General features: G+C 43.9%; 1 protein-coding gene and 1 long non-coding RNA gene across 2 annotated transcripts; one reads left to right on the top strand and one right to left on the bottom strand.

The window, feature by feature from the left end:
- Positions 1 to 128: 128 nt before the first annotated feature.
- Cht10 (Chitinase 10) lies at positions 129 to 20,317 on the bottom strand. The gene is given in 25 exon segments (XM_066743767.1): positions 129 to 2,290; positions 2,409 to 2,697; positions 2,821 to 3,006; positions 3,117 to 3,395; positions 3,505 to 3,716; positions 3,805 to 4,133; positions 4,135 to 4,618; positions 4,709 to 5,045; positions 5,434 to 5,645; positions 5,723 to 5,891; positions 6,256 to 6,586; positions 6,655 to 7,057; positions 7,426 to 7,643; positions 7,849 to 8,092; positions 8,213 to 8,320; positions 8,390 to 8,578; positions 8,614 to 8,869; positions 8,960 to 9,450; positions 9,520 to 9,885; positions 10,048 to 10,363; positions 10,447 to 11,063; positions 11,143 to 11,555; positions 12,462 to 12,735; positions 16,787 to 17,330; positions 18,319 to 20,317. Coding segments are annotated over 23 exon segments (7,071 nt in total). The 5' UTR covers positions 12,728 to 12,735; positions 16,787 to 17,330; positions 18,319 to 20,317; the 3' UTR covers positions 129 to 1,934.
- LOC136783546 (uncharacterized) lies at positions 7,051 to 7,633 on the top strand. The gene is made up of 2 exons (XR_010824280.1): positions 7,051 to 7,175; positions 7,432 to 7,633. It is a non-coding gene; the product is annotated as an uncharacterized lncRNA (long non-coding RNA).
- Positions 20,318 to 20,534: the final 217 nt, after the last annotated feature.

Genomic DNA, 20,534 nt, shown 5'->3' with positions numbered 1-20,534 from the left:
TTCATATTGATTTTTTGCGAACAAACGATCCATACATAGTAGAAAACACGAAATCTTTGTGAAATTTAAAAGCGAGAAAGCGGCTAATCTTAAGTAGCGCTATGAAGATAAGCAATGAAACAGGCGGCTCTATTAATATAATAGTTTTATTTCATTTTAGAGTTTCGTACGTGCTTTTTTTGTGTATAAAATAATTTTTTTATTAAATGTCTATGGAGTAGCTGTATATAATAAGACCTAATTAGCTACTTTTCTTTATAATTAACTTAGGATAGTAAACGATAAATTTATATAATACTAATCAGACGTATTATACACGTAGTGAAATATATGTTTTTAGTGTATAATTTCTACGCTTATTTATTCTAGAATGTGAAAAAAAAGTAATTTCGTTGCACAATTACTGTACCAATCTTCTCGAGCGACACGATATATTATTTAAAACCGATCGACACGTCGTTTTTCTTTATATATCTCCTAAAGAGTCCAGTGAAAACTCCTTATAAACTTATCGTTGCAAATCATGTCGCTTGGAAGAGTTTTTTTTTTTATAAATTAAAAAGAAAACAAAAGAACTGAAATGTTGACAATACCTGATGAGAGAGGAATAATTGAGAAATACTAGTTGAATTAATACAAGTCTTTTCGAAATTTCTACAAGTAATACCATAATTGAGCATTTAAGATTATCTTAGAGCTATATATGTATGTAGGTATGTATAATAGGGTGGCCGTTAAAAATTGAATTTTCAGCGACATCCTATAAAACGCTGTAACTAATATTTTCTGAGACATTATACAGGCTTCTGTATTTTGATAGCGAAATGTTAGGAACCCCGTATGGCTCAATGGCTTCAAAATGCATTTTCTGAGGAGTTTGGATGTTTTTCGCAGATAGTCGGTTAAATATACATTTGTTTAAAAAGATATATGGAATCTTTTTATTTTTGGAGAATTAAATTTTATATAAAAAAGATTCTATACGTTTTTTTTTCTTTCATAGGACATATATTTTTCAAGATTTTCCAAACGAAATTATTCTTAGCTCTTCCGGTAGATTACTCGTTTCTTAAGTTTTCAGATTTTCTATTTATAATAATATCAATGCCCTGCGGTAGAATGAACGTTGAGAGGTTATTTCATACACCAAAGAACGAAGAAACATGATTGATTTCAATTTTTATCTGTGGCACTTTTTAGTTGAATTTAATTTGCTGTACTTATTAGGATTATCTCAATAGATACGAGATCTGTGAAAGAAATATATAGAAACTTTTTTCATGTAAAATTAAATTGACCAAAAGAAAAGCTTCTAAATATCTTTTCAGAAAGATACATATTTAACATACTATCTGGGAAAAACATCCAAATTCCTTGAAAAATTCACTTTGAAGCCGTTCAGCCAAACAGGCTCCTCTTATTTCTCCGCCAAAAGGTTGAAGCCTGTACATAGTTTCTCATAAAATATTAGCGTTGTATAGGGTGTCGCTAGAAAATTTAATTTTTAAAGGCCACCCTGGTATACATACCTACACGTACATATATATATATATATATATACGTAGAAACTCTTTCACTCATATGTTAGAAAAGCGTCCGTTGAATTTATCTTAATCGTTCCACGTATCGTTCGTTGATTGGCACATGAGTCTAGTCGGAAGTTGCGTTTATCTCCCTCATTAGTGTGATAATATTTATCTTTGAAATGTCAAACGGAGCAATTTTCTCAGTATTCCCGTATTAATTAATTTTCAAAGAGTTCACATGTCAATGGTTGTTTAATATACGTTAAAGAAAGTTGTTAAAATCAATATCAAGACGACTCGGGGGTTGGATGTTTGGTCAGCAGTAACGTTATTGGGATCATCACCCATCGTCGCGATGCGTGTTTCGACGTTAAAGGAGAGGATGGAGACAGCGCGCATTCAACAGCCTCAAAGTGTTGCTCCGGTCTTGATGCAGTTGGTGTTCTCGGGCCAATCGCAGCGATTCTCGTTCCAGAAGAGTCCCGGTGGACAGGACTGCTCGGAGAGATTGCCAAAATTGCACAAGAAGTATTTCGAGCAATCCTCCGAGTGGGGAATGAAGAGACGCCCATCGCAATCACCGAGGCTCGTCGGTGGATTTGAACCGACGTCGACTTGGACGGTATCGTCAGGATCTACCGGATTGGACGTTGAAATCTCATTATTTGGTCTCGACGTAGATGTCTCCTGGTAAATTGGACCTTCGGTCGTTGTCTTATCCGGAATTTCCGGTGTCTCCGCGATCTCCAGCTCCAGTGTGGGGCCTACGAGTTGTGCAACGAAGAAAAAATTAATGCAAAATCATCAGAGGTTCGTACTTTGTGAAAACGGTATTTGAAATTATTCTTTTTGCAAATTTGACGACAAAACAATTTGAACGACCTGTGGTAATGGGACAGAGTGGTCCCTTTGGATAATTCCTGAGAACCCTGTTGATGGTTCTCAGTAGAGGACTTGGCTCGCAACCACATTTGTTTTTAAAGTCGTCCAGATCCAGGGCCCAGACCATTCCACCGCCCAATCCTAGGTCCTTGATGAACCGTGCCTTTCTCCTCGCTTGTTCCGCGTCGTCGAAGCTCACCCATTGGTCACCCTTGAAAGCGTAAGGACCGATTCTCCTCTGGCTATCCTGAACGACTGTCCATCCTTTCTGCAGCGTCCTCTCGCAAATCTGTCGTAAAGTATCGACCATAGGTGTAACGAAATATATATATATATATATATATATTTTTTTTTTATGGAGAAACATTAGTATATTAAAAGCAAATAAAGTATCCTTAAGAGCCACGTTTACTTCGTAATAGGATAAGAATCCTCTGGCCCTGGTTGCTTCCCCAGCTTCACCACCACCATAAGTAGGTGAATTTAATCCCTTCTCTTTTATTTCTGCCAAGGAGAATGATTGGCCATAGAGCGGTACTCCCATAACGAGCTTCCTCGCTGGTGCACCCTTTGATATCCAGTAATTAACGGAAAAGTTCTGAAAAATCAAATTGTCTGGATGAATAATTATGGAGCAGCGACGATTTGACGATTAATTCTGAAACTCGTCGTGTTTCACACTGATGAGATAAGAAAAGAATTGCTTACAGCGTTAAAGGTCTTTTCCCAATCGTTAGGGAGGACATAGAGAGGAGCCACGTGACCAGTTTTCTTGTCCCACTGACCGTGATAATCGTAGGCCATGATGGATATCCAATCCAAATATTTCGCAAGGACTGGAACATCGTATCCAGCATCGATTACCCTTTTGCTCGGTGAAACGGCTGACGACAATAAGAGTCCTCTGGGTTTAAATTCAGCACTGAGCTCTTGCACGAGCCGACTGAATGCTTCCTTGTCAGAGATTGGTCCTTTCTTACAATCGACCTAAGGACAAAGAGATGAACCGGTGAATATTGAGCATAACTAAGGAGGAGAAGGAGGAGGAGAAGCTCGATGATCACGTCCAGACCGATGCATAAGAAATTTAACAAACCTGCCAGCAGACTGGATACTCCCAATCGAGATCCAAGCCTTCGAATCCGTACTTGTCGATAAACTGGAGAACGTGGGTGATGAATGCTCGCCTGGCCGATGGCGAATTTACCAAACGACTGTACTTGTCCCCGGCAGAATCGTTCCAACCACCAATAGCCATTAGAACTTTGATTCCTTTCTTCTTGAAGGCCGCTACCCTTTCATAAAATTCTATGAGCAAGAACGAAGAATGATATAGAGAGAATCTGTGTAAAGATAAACCGTTGGAAGGGGAGAAGAAATTATTATGTGTTTCTACTGTTATCAATGTCAGCCCAGGAATCGTGTGTTTTGATTGTTAAACTGGATCCATCGAGGACCGCGAATCCATAGAGGACGTGAGTGCAAAGCTCGGGATCAATGTCCTCGGGTACAAATCTGCCTCCAGCCTGGCGATACCAGGCCCAATTGGTGAAATAACAGACGACCTTGAAATCATCGTCCAGACCCTCCGACCCGGAAGGTTCTTCGGCCTCGATAGGTGCAGTTGCACCGGAAGTTACAGGAGTCGTAGTAACCACGCTCGGTGGAAAAGCCGGAAGTTCCCAGTCGAGCTCCTCGCCAAATGCCGGTGGCCTTATGGCTGTAATCATCGAACGTTATAGAAATCTCCTCGTCTTCCCCCCTTAATTCGTGACTTATAGAGGACGGGTGCATGTATTTCTTACGTCTGTCGTGTTTGTTAGGTGGTTCAGCGAGAACCTGTTGAAGCGTGTGCATCAGTGGATGAGGACCCTCGCCACAGCGGCCCCGGAAGTCATCGAGATCCAGTGCCCAAATCATGCCACCGCCAAGTCCCATGTCTCTGACGAATTGGGCCTTTTGCCTGATCATGTCGGAGTCGTCGAAACTGACCCACTGATTGCCCTTGTACGCGTAAGGGCCCATTCTCCTCTCTGGATCCTGCACAACCTCCCAGCCACGATTCAAAATTCTCTCGCAGATCTCGTAATAAGCGAGAAAACCAGACGCCCTCGTGAATTCACCAGCATTTCCTGCACTGGCACCGACGTTCAGACCACTCCCTGCTTTCGGGTCGTTTATGGAGAACGACTGACCATAGAGGGGCATCCCTTTATCAACATTTTTGCAAAATTATTACAATTGTGTCTTCCACGAAATGTCCTAAGAGATTTCAACGACCTTGGAACGAGTGTTCTCACCCATGACGATGCTCCTTGCTGGAGCACCCTTCGAGATCCAGTAATTGATGGAATAATTCGCATTGAAGTAATAGAACTCGTCGTCCGGATGATAGTAGAGCGGTGCAACATGGCCCGTTCTCTTATCCCACTGACCGTGAAAATCGTAGGTCATCACTGCGATCCAATCGAGGTATTTGGCGAGTATTGGTACGTCGTAACCAGCATCGATCACTGTTTTGCTCGGTGAGACGGCTGACGAGAGTAGTAGTCCTTTTGGTCTCAACTCGATGCTCAGCTCTTGCAGCAGAGCCGAGAATCCATCTTTGTCCGATGCTGCTCCCTTTTTACAGTCCACCTAAAAACCAATTTATTCTCATTCTAATAGCCTGTACACAATACTCCCCACGTTTGATAGATCTCTATATATACAGGAGTTTAGACACTCCGATAAGCATGGACCTCGTCTTACTGTACCATTATACACGCCATCATCACATTCGGTTTGATTTAGTAACGAACCTATTGCGCGTGGGGGGGTTTTTTTTTTTTTTTTTTTTTTCTTCTTTTTTCGAGAAAAGAATTATATACATTTGTACATTGAACGGTGAAAGTAATTGAGCCTAAAGAGCGATGAAAATCGATGAAGTACGATAACGGCCAGTATTATATAATCGAGTGACAGAAATCATATTTTTGAGAAACAGCCTGTGTATAGGATTGAGAGAATAAAAGTTGTCACTGACTTGCCAGCAGACAGGGTACTCCCAATCCAAATCAAGGCCATCGAATCCATATTTTTCGATAAACTGAATAACGTGTCGAATGAATTTCCTTCTGGCCGATGGACTGTTCACCAATCGACTATATTTGTCACCAGCAGAATCGTTCCATCCTCCCAAAGCCAAGGACACTTTGAGGCCCCTCTGCTTGTACGCCACAACTCGTTCGTAAAAGCCTGGAGGAAGAATATATCGTTGAGGATGCACACAAGACCACTACTATAATAATATTAATTAAAAGTAGATGACTCACGATTATCAAAATCTGCCCAAGAATCGTGTGCTTTGATGGTCAATTCGGAGTAATCGAGAACTGCGAAACCATAAACGATGTGGGTGCAGAGGGTGTGGTCTATGTGCTCCGGAAGATAGCGACCTATTCCTCTCCGGTACCATGCCCAGTTCGTAAAGTAACAGACCACCTGTATGATGCGTACAAGAGAGAGAAAAATAAATTAAACAAGGAGAATAAAGAAAAGTAGAAAATTAGCGAGCAGGAGTGAAAAATTGGCTAATATTATAATTCAAACAATTGTAAAGATCAATGAAATGAAGGAATCATTTTTTGTATACCACAAGTAAACGTGTAATTGCAAGTAGAGCAAGTGTTCGTGAAAGGAGCGACGAATCTCTGACGCTTCGACTAACAAGTCAACTTTATCGTTTCAGGATAATTGATAATAATAAATTCTCTCGTGATATTGAGAAGATGATTTTCTCAATAACAGCTTGATAATTGTCAACTTGTTAACGAGGAATCAAACGGATGGAGAGTAAACATTTGACCTTGAAGTGTCCAGAGAGAGGGGACGGCTTGCTGGGGTCAACTTCGGCGGAAGGTAAAGTGGAGGCAGGTTGAGAGGTGGTGGTGGTGGTGGTGGTGAATGGATTTTCCGTATAGATTGGAACCGTGGGCCTCTTCGTGGTGGACGGTCGAGGAGTGGAAGAACCTTCGATATCGTCGTTGCAGTTGGCACGGGCTGGCCAGTCGCAGATTCGAGTTTGCTTGTTGAAGTGGAGTCCTGGAGCACAGCGGAAGATCTCGTGACGACCCCAAAGACATGCCTGGTAGCTCTCGCAGTCTCCAGGTACGCTGGTGTAACTTCCGGAGACGCAGCTCTGGCAAAAAAATCATCGGTCCAATTTTATATCTCATGAGAATGAACAAAGTCGTTCCTCTGACACGAACTTATAATCTCTATAATATTTACATCATCTTCCTTCATAATTAACGGAGCAACTTTTTTCGGTTTATCCTCGCAAGGACTCTTGAAGGCCCAATCGCACATGCTTCTCTGGTCGTTCCAGTTTAACCCAGGCCCGCACTGTTGCGATACGAGATTTCCATTAACGCATACTAAGAAACTCGTGCAGGAATCTGGATAAGCATAATATTTTCCATGTTCGCAATGCTTTTCAGGTTTCTCCACTGGTCCGGTGGTGCTGATGGCTGGCCTTGCAGTGGTGAGCCTCGTGGGTCTACTGCTGGTTGGTACCCTTGAACTCCAGACGAAGGTCGGAGCTGTCGGAGTCGACTGGGTGGTCGTCTTCTTCGGTGGCGTCCAAGGCTTCACCGTTGACGTCACAGCTGAAATACAATTTTTCATGCACGAATTACCAAAGGTTCTTTGATCTTTTCCGTATGGGGAGGATTAATCGAAATATCACTCGAATAAAAATGAAATTGCACATTCTGGATACGAGCAGTAAGTATTACCATTTCTCGAGATATTTAACATCGGTAAGATCTTTGGAAAAAAATTAGGCTCATTTTGTTACTATTGATTTCGATTTCCCCTGCTTATAATCAATGACTTTCTCATTTATCAACGATCCTTAATTTAAAACGATGAAATTCACGTTGAATTCGCGACTTTGTTCATGTAAGTAAAAGAGAGGCAAGTTGGAATTTTTTTTTTTTTTTTTTTTTTTTTTGTGGTAAAAATCATGAAATACCTTCAGGTCTACATTTGGCCGAGGCCGGCCAATCGCAGAGTCGGCGCCTCGCATCCCAGTGCAAACCAGGTGCGCACTGTTCCCTCCTCAGCTCTCCAAGGACGCATCTGAAGTAATTTCCACAATTGACAGGATCCTCCGTGTATTCCCCTGCGTTGCACAGTTTTCCTGATACTGGCGAACCGGCCTCGATAACGGATGTCTCTTCGTCTGGCTCCCTAAATAATGAAAAGTGTAAAATATGTTTATACACACAAACACACATGCATAGTCAAATTACGTAATTTTAGTACTTGATAACTTGATTTAAAGCCGTTGTGGAAACCCTTTCTCTTAGAATCATTCTTACTATCCAATATTTTGCAAGTTTGATATAATTTAATTAACGAGTAAATTGGTACATAAACAACGAGAGAGATTTACTCGGTTGAGGTTGCGAGGGAAACGGTGCTCTGCTCGTGCTTTTCCGTCCAGGTCCAAGAGATGCTCGATCTTGTGGTAGACTCGGTGGGTCTGCTGCTAAGAATGTCAGTGGTCGTAGGTTTTTGAGTCCAACTCCAGGTAGGCCACGTCGTTCTGATCGTCGATTGTTCGGTCCAGGTGGGCCACGTGGTTGTTTTTGTCGTGGTGCTGCTCGACGTCATTGGTTTCGTCGGTACTGGACCACCTTAGAACATGATCATTGGGATAATTTGTAGTAAGAAATATATATATATATATATATATATATGAAAAAAAAGGGGGAAAAAAATCCCGTATTATTTCCAATAGAAGCCGCTCGACAGACCTTCCACTGCATCACTGTGAGTCGTCAAGGTCGGTGCTATTGGTGTTACCGGCTCCGCTGGTCTTCTACAGTCTCCGGTGGAGGTTGGCGCAGGTGTGAGTAGACGACCTGAAAATAATTTTACATTGGCTCTCTCGGACATTGCTCCTAGGTATACCGAATCATAGTTTTACCGACCCAAGGCTCTGTTGAGACTCTTGAGCAATGGGAAGGACTCGTAACAGCAACGATTGGAGAAATCATCCAAATCCACCGTCCAAGTTGTGGCTCCACCGTATCCATTTCTCCTGACAAATTCTCCTTTCTCGTAGAGGCTGTTGGCGTCGTCGTAGCTGACCCATTGCTCCTTGTGATGAGCGCTTGGACCTGTTCGAAAGGTTACCGAATGAACGAAGATTAACTTGCTTCATTGGTTAAGCTCAGCTTACCTAGTCCAGTTTGCCAAGCTTGATTCTTGATCCTCTCGCAAATCTCGTAATAAGCCAGCATTCCTGGCTGTTTGGTGAATTCCCCGGGAGTTCCAGGACCAGTAGTGGGGTCTCCCAGGTTGGAGTGTTTTACATGAGATAGCCTGTAGGACTGGCCGTAGAATGGCATTCCAACGAAGAGTTTTGATCTCTCGGCACCCAGACTGACCAAATACTCCATCGTGAAGTTCTGTGGACGAGAACGAGCGATTGGCCCATAAATCAATCAATGCCACTGCGGGAGACGAGGATCGATAGGAGGGATGCTTCCGACACTCACAACGTTGTAGTAAGGATTATTATCGTTCTCCATGACGTAGAGGGGTGCCAAGTGTCCGGTTTTGGACTCGTAAGCACCGTGATAATCGTAAGTCATGACCGAGAGGAAATGGGCAGCTTTGGAGAGGTCGGCTACCTCGTAACCCTTGTCAATGACCTCTTTGTATCCGGAGAGGGCAACGGCTAGGAAGAGTCTTGGCTCCTGACGATCGAACTCCTTTCGCAGTTCTTGCACGAGTTTCGTGAAATTCGGCTTGTCGGAGTCTGCTCCTCTCTTGCAGTTGCTCTGCCAGCATTTCGGATAGTTCCACTCGAGCGACAGACCGTCGAAATTGTGCTTCCTCAGGAAAGTTATGGCAGCTGCGACGAACTTGCGGCGCGACGCACCGTTGCCGACCAAACGAGAGTACTTGTCGCCCGAGCTATCGGTCCAGCCACCCAAGGCCAAGAGAACTCGAGGACCCTTTATCGAGGTCACTCGTTGGTAGAGATCTGTGGGATAAGTTTGTGCCGCGCGTTAAATTCGTCCTTGGACAATGGAGAGTTTGAATATAGACTTACTATTTTCAACATCGGCCCAAGGATCGAAGGGCTGGACCAGCAAGCTGTCGGGATTGAGTCCAGCAAATGCGTAAACAACATCGGTGCACAATCTGGCGTCCAAGTGCTCAGGGACGAATTTCCCCTGACCCTTCCGGTAGAGGGCCCAGGAGGTGATGTAACAAACGACCCTGGGAGCCTCCCGTTCCTCGGCCAATTCCAAGTGCTCCGTAGGATCGGTCTCTCGGAATTCGGAATTATCCGGCGAGGCTACCACCACCCTGTCCGATTGTCCAGGCTTGCAGACGCCCGGAGTGGCCTTGACGCAGCGAGCACGAGTAGAATCGAAGAAACGCCCGAGTCCGCAGTGACCCCGATGCAACATACCTGCAAGAATCCATGAATAAACGAACGAACGAACGAACGAACGAACGAACGGTCGTTCGAGAGAGAGAGGAAGGAGAATCGTTGGTGGAATGGCAAACGAGGGACATGGAGGCTACGCGAGTTGACCTTGAAACGCCGAGACGTTGGAAGACTCGCGATTACCTTTGCTGCAGCTGATAAAGCTGGAACAATTGTCAGGATCGGCGAATAGTCCGTTGGCGGTGCATCTCTCGTACTTGTCGTCGGTCCGCGTGGCAGCTCCGAGCATTGGCCAGGGCTCGCCACAGATGCCCTGAAAATCGTCGAGGTCGAGGGAGAAGAGGCTCACACCGGCCAATTGCAGTGACCTGACCAAGGCCATTTTGATCTTGACCGATATGGGATCCTCGTAGCCGATCCACTGGTCGGCCCGCTTCACGTAGGGACCCTCCTCGTCCCTGCCGGAAGTCCACAGGCCATCCTCCAGTTTCTCGCATACCTGCACAAACGTAATATAGATTCCACGTGTTTTCCAAAGACTCGCAATTGCTATCAGTTCTTTGACGAATGTGCGTTACACGCCTCGAAATAAGCCAATCTGCCGTTGGTAAGTTGCGTGTAGGCGCTCTGGGAAGACGGACCGATCACGGGAGCCCCGGCATCCGTGAAGTTACCGAATCTCAGTGTGTAGCCTTGGCCGAAGAGCGCAAGTCCGAGGATCAGCTTGCCGGACAGCTCGGGACCCGCAGCGCTGGTCCACTTGTTCAGGAATCTCGCTACGAATTTTAGCGGGGCCGGATGCAGGGCCAGCATCTCTCTTCTCTCACCCGGCACGTCTCTCCATGGCCGGCTCAAGGCCAGATCCACGACCCTCAGCACTTCCGGATCGACCGGGTCTTCCGGGCGAATCGCGACCGCCAATATCAAATCCTCCTCGGCCAAGTGATCCTTCAGTATCGCCAGGAAGGATTTGAAGTCCTTCCAGTGTTGGCCGGAAGTCTCCCAATTCACCTCGAGGCCGTCGAATTGGTTGATCTTCAAAAAGTCCACTATCGACCTTGACAGCCGGTGACAGTGCAGGCTGCAACGCTCCTTCGTTGCTTCGGCGAAAAGACGACCTTGTTCCGGAGAGCTCAACGATACGAGAATTCTCAGTGCTGGATTTATCGATCGCAACCCTGTCGCTGACTTGTAACCACCTAAAAAAAAAAGAATGTTCTTTATTCCATCTGATTCTCGCTCTTGGCACCTCTCTCTCTCTCTCTCTCTTTGCTTTACCTTTAATTTCATCGTATTCGGGGTCCCGTGGTACCATTCTGAAGTTGTGTGGGTCTGAAAAGGTCGACGAGAGATTTACAAGGTGGGAAATGACGATTTGACACGCTGTCGAAGAAAGGAGGAAAAAGAGATGTGCGCGCGCGCGCTCATTACCCAATGTGGCAGCATCATCGTAGACGAAATGAGTGCATTTGTGGTAGGGGACTCGTTGCGGCAATAAGGAAAATGGATCTGCTCTGTGGGCGGCCTTCGAGTCCAAATGACAGACGACTTTCAATCCCGAGGATTGCTGCTGGCTTCCTCTGATGGTCGGTGGTACCAACGGTTCGATCCAGATCGACTCGTGATCGCTGGGCCCGGTGAAAAATGGTGCCTCTCTGTGTTCCACAGCGTCTCGTAGTGGAACTCGACCCCTTAACAACCCAATTCCCATTCACATTGGAATATCATTATCAAACTAATGTTATAATTGAGAAGATGTAGATTTATGAATAAATTATTAAACATTTAATCTTTATCATCTTGTCGAGAGAAAAAGGAGAGACATTGTCACGCATGTTTGTACAGAGTGTGGCACTTGAAACCACCTCCTATAGAATATAGTCGGAAAGAGACCCTCGTCTCTTTATAAAACACAAATATTCCATTTTTGCACAGAACCTTTGCGAAGTTGAAGAAGAAGAAGAAGTTTCGAAAAGGCGCGTGCGTTGTGGAAAAATGAAATATCTTTTTTATATTGTTAAAGAGGTTCAGGCCTCTTTGTATCCATGCACTGGGGATGTCTCGAGTGCCGCACACCTTGCACATATAAACAGATCATTATTTAATTTTAAATATTCTCACTATTTGCAAGCTTGGTATCCAAAAAGTATGTATTATTTGATTGACTCTAACACGTTTGTTTCTTTTTTTGTTCTATCAATACTAAGGTAGTTGGCAGCTTGGATATCTACTGCACTGGTCAGACATGTGTTAGATTTGAAAGAAAGCAATTGACTGTTGTATTTTAATGAATGATTAATGCTGAAATATCGAATGGAATATAGTCGAAAGCTAATAGAAATGAAACATTTTCTCGCATTGGATGCTAATTTCTTGTCTGTATTTATTCGTTCGCTTTTAGAAGTTTGTTGCATTTTTAGATTGTTCTAAATTTCGTTTCATCGTACTTTTCAACGCGAGTCATTTCAATGGTTAATATTGCACATAGAGCCTAGGAGAATCATCCGTTTGATTTTTACATGAATTTACAGGGACACGTAAAAAGATTAATTTGCTCGATCGAAGAGGAATAAGCGCGCACAGACGTGTCGACGTACAGTTGGGTGTCGCGCAGTTGACCATTTTGGTCTTTGGCGAGGAAAATATTTTCGGGCAGTGCTTCGACGGCGTCCCTCAATGGAAGCCTCTGCTCCCCAGGTCCAATCGGTTTTTCCAATCTTTGATGATGGTAGGTGTCGAGTGGTGGACGGCTCTCGATGTTTCCTCTATCGAAGCCAGGATCGTTCGCCAGGCGGAAAATCCTGCTGCTGCCTGGGAATGGAATGGCCAGGGCGCAGCTCGCAAGAATGGCCAACCAAAGCATCGCGATGCCTGAAAAATCGTCCAATATATATATATGTATACAAGTGACGAGACTGTGGACTGTTGATTGCAGGGCGAGAAATGCAAGAGGCTGTTGGACACTGTGCAACATGATACACCCATACTCTTTTATTCCACAGCATGTATATGCGCGTGTAAGAGAGATGACACGCGTACCTTCGAAACTGTAAGAAAAATAATAATATTCCAATAATTGGAACAGAGTGAAAAATGTCTCGAAAAGAAGTCTACGGAAAGTTTTCTATATATATATATATATATATATATATATAGTTTTGGAGATGGGCGTATTTTTACAGGTTTATATATAAAGGCGCACGAATATTGCGCGCGGGGAGGGCGAATTTACACCGGAGAGAGTCCTGCAGGCAGGATCAAGAGGCACAAAAACAGAAATACTCTCGGCGGATCCTTTTTATGAGTGGAAAAAAAAGAGCGTTATCCGAGCGAGCGAGCGAGCGAGCAGAGAAGGGAAAGGGTGAACGACCCCCTCCGAGTTTTGGTTAAATTTACGCCGATTCGAGAAAATTGAAGAAAGAAGGACCTGGGGCTTGCGGGCTTATATATATATATATATATTATTCGAGAGATTTGTGTAAAAAATTGAATGAGCGAGGGAGAGGAGATTTCGGTTGTCGCGCGCGAGAATTTAGTGTGCCATTTGAGAAAAGTGGAATTTTATCGAATATCTGTAGCCGAGACGAGCTAAAAGCAGCCAGCAGTACATATAGCCGCTTATCCACACACCTCGCTTTCAAGTTTCTAATTTATCGCTCGTATATATTAGCCGATGCATTCTCTTCTTGGAAAATTTCTCTTATCGTGCATCCACGTTCAGCTACGTCTATTTTTTCTCTTACTTCTTATACATGCATATACATATACTGCATATAATACAGTATTGTCTCTCTCTCTCTCTCTAATAGCCCCCCGCAACTCTAAACATGCATCTATATAGGGAGAAAAGGCCCGCTGTTATGTCTCGCGAGTGACGAATGGAGGATTTCAGGAATATCGTGGCAAGTGTGTGAAAATCGTGTTGAGAAGAAGCGCATAATCGAGCGTTCGCGGTTAAAAAATAAGCGAGGCTATTTTCTGCGCGAGAAGAGTTGGATGCTTCAGCGACACACACACACACACACGCGCGCGCGCGTACGATAGCGAAGCAGAAAAAGAATCCGCGCGAGAAATGTATAGCGATTAATTTGGTATTCCTAAAGGCGACCTTCACCATGGTTCTTGCAAAATTCCATGGTACTCGCGCGCGCCTTTATAAAAATATATCCGAAAGAAAAGCCCATGCACATAACGGAGAAAATCAAGCTGATAACTGTATATATATATATATATGCACGAGTAACGAATGATTACAGCTGCGACCTTGACCATGATCCTCCACACTAAGATATAAAAGCGCGATATTTCAAAAGAAAGACAGCATGTGGAAGAAAATTGGTGCGCATGTACATGCAGCACATATACAGGATGAAGAAGAAAAGAAGATAATATATTTGCGAGCGAAGCGTAAAAGTAAATTTGTTCTCGTGCACTGCGCGCGACCTTGGCCGCAGGATTTCCGATAAATCGTGCCGCCGGTCCCTCATTGATACGCGGCGCCCAACTGGATCGACGAGTCTTGGACGTTTGCCGCGCTCTCGACCGTTTGAACGGAGAGAGAGAGAGAGAGTGGCGCGCGTGTCCTTCTTCTCATCCATTTTTTTCACACTCATTCTAATAGCGGTATATATAATCTCTTCTTTTCTTTTACTCAAAATCCACATTCCAAGAGGCGCGTGCATATGTTCGTTTAATTTCTTTGACAAAATCTGCATGCGTATATATATATATATATAAATTAGTCTGATTATATATGGATAGAATAAGTAGTTTTGACTCTGTAGAGTCGAAGAGATTGAAATTTATGCCGCGACTCGGTGTGGCGTGTTTTGAATGATTCATCGCTTCATTGGAAGACAAAGGGGGTAAGGGAGGGAGGCATCACTTGTCTCGTTATTTTTTTTTCTCCCCCCCCCCCCCCCCTCTCTATAGCACAGTGCGTGCTTGTGCTACCACCTCGAAGCAAAACACTCTCGGTCCGCGTGCGCGTCCTCGTTCGAGTACTACTCACATCGATGCTCGACTGCTCAAGTTCGACAGGAGGGAAGGCCACTTGCTCCCCACACGTACACACACACACACTCGCTCAAAAATCCAAACTACCTCTGCGCGCCTTATTGTATCATCCCGCACACATTCATCCTTCCTCCTTCTTTCTATACGAGCAAACACAAAGAAATGGAGAAAAATATGCAAATTATAAGGAACGTTTCCTTTAGTTTCATGCACGTGTGTGAAATTTCTCTATTCCTAGCTCCTATACGTATACCGATAGAGTTTCAACAACGTCCTTCCTTCTCTATTTTATACTACATATATAGCAAGTAGAAAAGAAATGACGTGCGCGCGCGTGTGTGTGTGTGTGTGGGTAAAAGGGGGGAAGAAGCGCATGCGAGAGATTTTTTGGCTGCTCTGCCGATATGCGATGGAAGCGATATGGAAGAGGAACGCGCGCAAGCTGGCCAGTGGTGGACCGGTTCTCTCCCTCGCCATTCACGATTTATGATAATGAAGCTCGATCTCGATGCTTCGGCCAAATGTCAAAGGCGTGAGCGCGCTCGCTCCCCTATCGAAAATCTCGATCGGAACGGTATTGCGAGAAACGGCCGGTCTTTCAACGCTTATATCCCCGCCCGCCCGCCCGCCCGATCGCGCGCGCGCGCGCGCGCGCTATATTCAACGTTTAATAATTCCATTAAGATATCGCTACGAAAGATGTAACGTTTCTACCGTAACTTTAATTTCGATCGAGTCACGGCCGCTAATACATGATAAACATCCGATTGACGTTGAAAATGTCAGTCGCAACATGCTTCTTCATGTATCGTTAATTTCGTTCTATAGAATTTATTCCATTGGAAGGAGGGATTAGTGGTTGAAAAGGGAGAGAGAGAGAGAGAGAGAGAGAGAGACCTATAGTACGTTTCCGAAACTTTTAATTCAAAGCATTAGAGTAATGCGCCTGATGAAAATTCGAAGCATACGCGAAAAATGTCAAAATCCAATGTGTGTGTGTGCGTGTGTACCAATGCGAGACACGGAGATGTAAAAATTCCATTCGAATGTCACTCGTTCCTACAACTTGGTTTTAATTAAAACATCTATATAATAATAGAATAAAAAGTCGAATAACGTGCGGAAAACGTGGATGAAAGGTTCAACGTGGAATAATTTCAATGGAAACGAAGCACTGATTCAAAGGAAGCTCTCTCTCTCTCTCTCTCTCTCTACCTTTAATAAAGGAGGAATTTCATGAAAAGTTACTCCATTGGTCAAGTACACGAGAGATCGACCGGTGGATCGATAAATGAAGAAGCGTGGTACACGAGTGCGCTACGTACGCGGTGCTTTCGCTATTTACCATGCAACGGATCTTTCTCTCCTCTCTGTAAGAAAGCAATATATATTAGGCGCGAGCCAACGGACCGATGTTCACCGTTACGCATTGTCCGCGCACGTACGTATATAGCAACTCGTCGCTCGCTACTACAACTTACACATTGATCGATGAAACACCAAAGAGACGAGGAAGAGGACAAAGAAATCCACATAATTCTCTCCGACCAATGTCTCCGTGGTCCCTTGAAATATATATTCGAGCGGTTCATCGACGGAAGGATGGACTCGGTCGATCAAACGCACGATTCTTCCAAGGGGACACTCGACAAACATGTACAAATACGAAAGAAAATTCTACCAGTCTATTTGAAAAACAATAAGTTACAGTGATTATCGAGATAATTTCAAGGGATGTATGTGTAAATGGTACAATGTGTACGAGAAATGCAGGAGGAATATCAAGGTGCTTGAGAAGAGTGGAAAACAGTCTCGAGAATAACAATATTCCGTAGATAATTAATATATATATATAGTTTATATGCTAGAGTCGCGCGATTAGAGCAAAATGGATGATGGAACGGACCTTTGGCGGAGGCCCGAGTGCAGATTCTTCGGGTCGTCCAGGAGTCTTCGCGTGTGTTTTCGGGCTGGAGAGACGTATAGTGTGCGCGCACTCACTCGGCACTACTGCAGCACGTCGCAGGAGTAAAATCGACGCACTGTGTGGCAGCGTACGGCTTACGACGGACGGACGGACGAAGAGGGCCAAACCGAAGAAATATCTGCCATTCCGTACGCGCGTCAACGCTCATATATACGCGGACCAGCCGTCCGGCCGCGCGGCGCTGCTTCCGATGACCTTGAAAACCTTGCCAAGGAACAGCTGCCTCCAATTCGCCGGAAATCAACGAGATCCTCCTCCGCCGTCATCTCCTCCACACCTATCTCTCGAGCCTTTGCCAAAACTTTTTCGTCCTCTTTGCACGCGACGCAACTCGATCCATCTCGATATTCCCTCTGACGATCGATCGACTGCTCCATTTATCTCTCTGCCTGTGTGCGTACTTACACACACACAGTTTGGGCAGAACGGTGTCGACGAGACTCATGCTTCGAGGGCTCCTCTCCTACACAAACAAAACATTCTCCCATGAAAATTCTCTCCACGAGATCCCATTGGATAAATATTATATTACTTTCATACTACAAGAAATTACCTCGACGATTGTCCTCTCCTTCCTATAATGGAGTGTATATATATATATATTAGGGTGGTCGTTAAAAAAAACAAAAATTTGACGGATCCCCAAAAACCACTAGTATTCGATGAGAAACTAGAGTGGTTGAAACCTGTGGCCTGAGATAAATGATGGAAACACGTGGCTCATTGCGATCAAATACAATTTTCGAAGAATTTTACAGTTTTTCGCTGATAACTCATGAAATATTCGATTCTATGAAAAGATCCATATAACCTTTTCTCTGCAGAATTAAATTCTACATAATAAAGATTCTATACATTTTTCTTCTAGAATGCATACTAATGAAGATATTGCTGAAAATCGAGATCCTCTTTTTCCTTTAATATTTACACATTATATTGACATATACTCATATGAGTAATTATTCTTATTTCGCTGTTTAGTTACACATTTTATTTCTCTTAATTTAATAAAATATGTTAATTGTACGGTAAACTAAAAATAATTATTCATATAAACATATCAATATAATGTGTATAAACGAACAAGAGGATCTCGATTTTTCAGGAGTATCTCGATTAGTATGCATTTTAGAAGAAAAATGTATAGGACCTTTATTATGTAGAATTTAATTCTGCAGAGAAAAGGTTATATGGATCTTTTCGTAGAATCGAATATTTCATGAGTTATCAGCGAAAAACTGTAAAATTCTTCGAAAATTGTATTTGATCGCAATGAGCCACGTGTTTCCATCATTTATCTCAGGCCACAGGTTTCAACCACCTGTAGTTTCTCATGAAATACTAGTGATTTTTGGGGATCCGTTGCAAAAAATTTTTTTTTACAACGACCACCCTAATGTATATATATATATACGTATGCCGATCGAATCGATCGCGAGGATATTAATTACCTCTGTAAAATGTCCGCATACAGCACTCCGTTCCCCTCCTCGACAAGAAGCAACGCAACTGCAATATAATCCTAGATATAATATGTATATGCTCGGGGCGACTACGAGAGAGCGGATTTTGCGTGACATCCACACATTCCCCTTGCCACGTGCGATAAAACCTAAAGTGATCGTGGCGATTAATCAGTGGGACATTTGGAAGAATCGCGCGGATCATTTATAAACGGATTAATGTACGAGAAGAGGGCAGCGTTCGTGTCGAATCTCAGGTTTGTCTCCGTATACATAACGGGGTATTTTCTATAGCGATATGATGGATGACATGGATCAGCGTGATCTAATAGTATAAACACCAGCTCTCTCTCTCTCTCAACGGTACATATGTTCTCGGTATCGATGCGCGCGCGCGCGCGCGCGTGTACGAATGATACGTAAGGGAGAACAGAGCAGAGCTCCAATTGCGCGCTCTCAGCGTCATTCGCTAAATCAGCTGGATCTCGTTGAATCCAAAGTCTGCGGCACGTGCGCGCGCCGTGGGGTGACAAAAGAAAACACATACACGTATCGTTTACCTTGTTCCTCTCTTTACCGTTATCCAATATCGCGAGGCAAAGGCGAGTATCGTGCACGAGGCGCACTACTCGTCCTTCACCCTTCCAACCTGTCACTTATTTCATTTGAAAGATTTTCTCCAGCATCGGAGAGAATCGAATGGTCCGCGACGCGTATCGATCGATCGTCCAAATGGAAGGATTATGTCATTTTACCTATACGGAGGGGATTATATTTGATTGGCGCAGCAGCATCAGCATCAGCATCAGCAGCAGCAGCAGCAGCAGCAGCAACGCGAAACACATGTAGTCGAATTGAAAATATCGGCGCGCGGGCCGCAGACCTCCGTAGCAATTAACGGTCACCATCGCGCGCCAATGCTAATAGCGTTCTCTTGTAGTCCATTTGCCATTAGAGGCTGCTAGATAGCATATAGTATATCCCCTTTCGTACGAATAATCCTTAATGGCTCCACCAGTCGTTCGTTCGCTAACCAATCGCTTATTCCTATATATTTAGCGCACCAAAATCATCCAACGCATTATAATAATATACGACAATTCCCAATTCGATGATTATTGAAAGGAGTTTTGCGTGTAATTCGTCGAGTGGGCGATCCTAGGTATAAATGACGAATCAAGCATGGGGAGATAAGTGGTTGTTTCGAAGAAGAGAGTCGAGGAGGGGGGTTTCGCGCCGTGATAGATGAAACGATCGATATCTATATATATATATACTTTAAATGTCATATTCGAGACGCGTATTTTTCAATCAGGGAGATTCTTAATATAAATTAGAATAATATTCAAATGGCACGAGCGCTGTTTAATGACGAAGACTTTGACGAGGACGGGAGGAGAGGGAGTAGTAGTATGTGGGATCAAGTATAGAAAAAAGGAGGAGCGTAAAAGTAGCGAGAGTGGAGGGGTTGAAAGGGAGCAGCAGCAGGGCGCCTCTCAAGGGGGGATATGAAAAAATGTTGGAATAATGGAGAGTGGGCAGATTATAGGCATATCCCCGCGTGGACGCAATCATCGAAATCTTGGAGACTCTGAGAGAGCATGGGTCGTCGAGCAGAGTGAAAAGCTGGCTGGGACCAGAGGCTCGACCTTGGACCGGTCTTAAGACCCTTCGGACCGGCCTCAGCGTCGATCAATATTTCCATTAGAGAATCGCGACTAGCCTTTCCATTATTAGGATTTTGCTTTACTCCCAATATGCTAATTATTCTTCAAGAATTCAACGACGCGCGACGCTCCTCCTCCCCGCACACCAACTTTTTCTACAACGATACATTTCACGGACGTTCTCTCTCTCTCTCTCTCTCTCTCTCTCTCTCTAACTTCCTTCTCTTCGCTGCTGTCACTTTATAAACGTCAAACGACACGAATATCTATCGACTCGACGAAATCTATAATCGTTCAGAGAGAGAGAGAGAGAGAGAGAGAGAGAGAGAGAGAGAGAGAGAGAGAGAGAAGGAGAAGGAAAGAGTTTCGATCAACTGATTTTACCGTCACGTCTCGGACATGAAAATTAGAAAAACACAATAACAACTTGTATTATAATAGGCTTGTATGGTATAAATATAATAATGGTTGTGTCAGTCGAGACAATGCACAAGTGAACAATTATGTAATAGAATTCGTCGATGGTCTTGTAGATAT

This window comes from Prorops nasuta, unplaced genomic scaffold, assembly GCF_024137725.1.
Source record: "Prorops nasuta isolate Cenicafe-Biocafe unplaced genomic scaffold, Cenicafe_Pnas_1.2 PNAS00033, whole genome shotgun sequence".
Lineage (NCBI taxonomy): Eukaryota > Metazoa > Arthropoda > Insecta > Hymenoptera > Bethylidae > Prorops > Prorops nasuta.
Note: the sequence above shows the minus strand (reverse complement) of the source record. Positions and strands in the feature narration are given on the sequence as shown.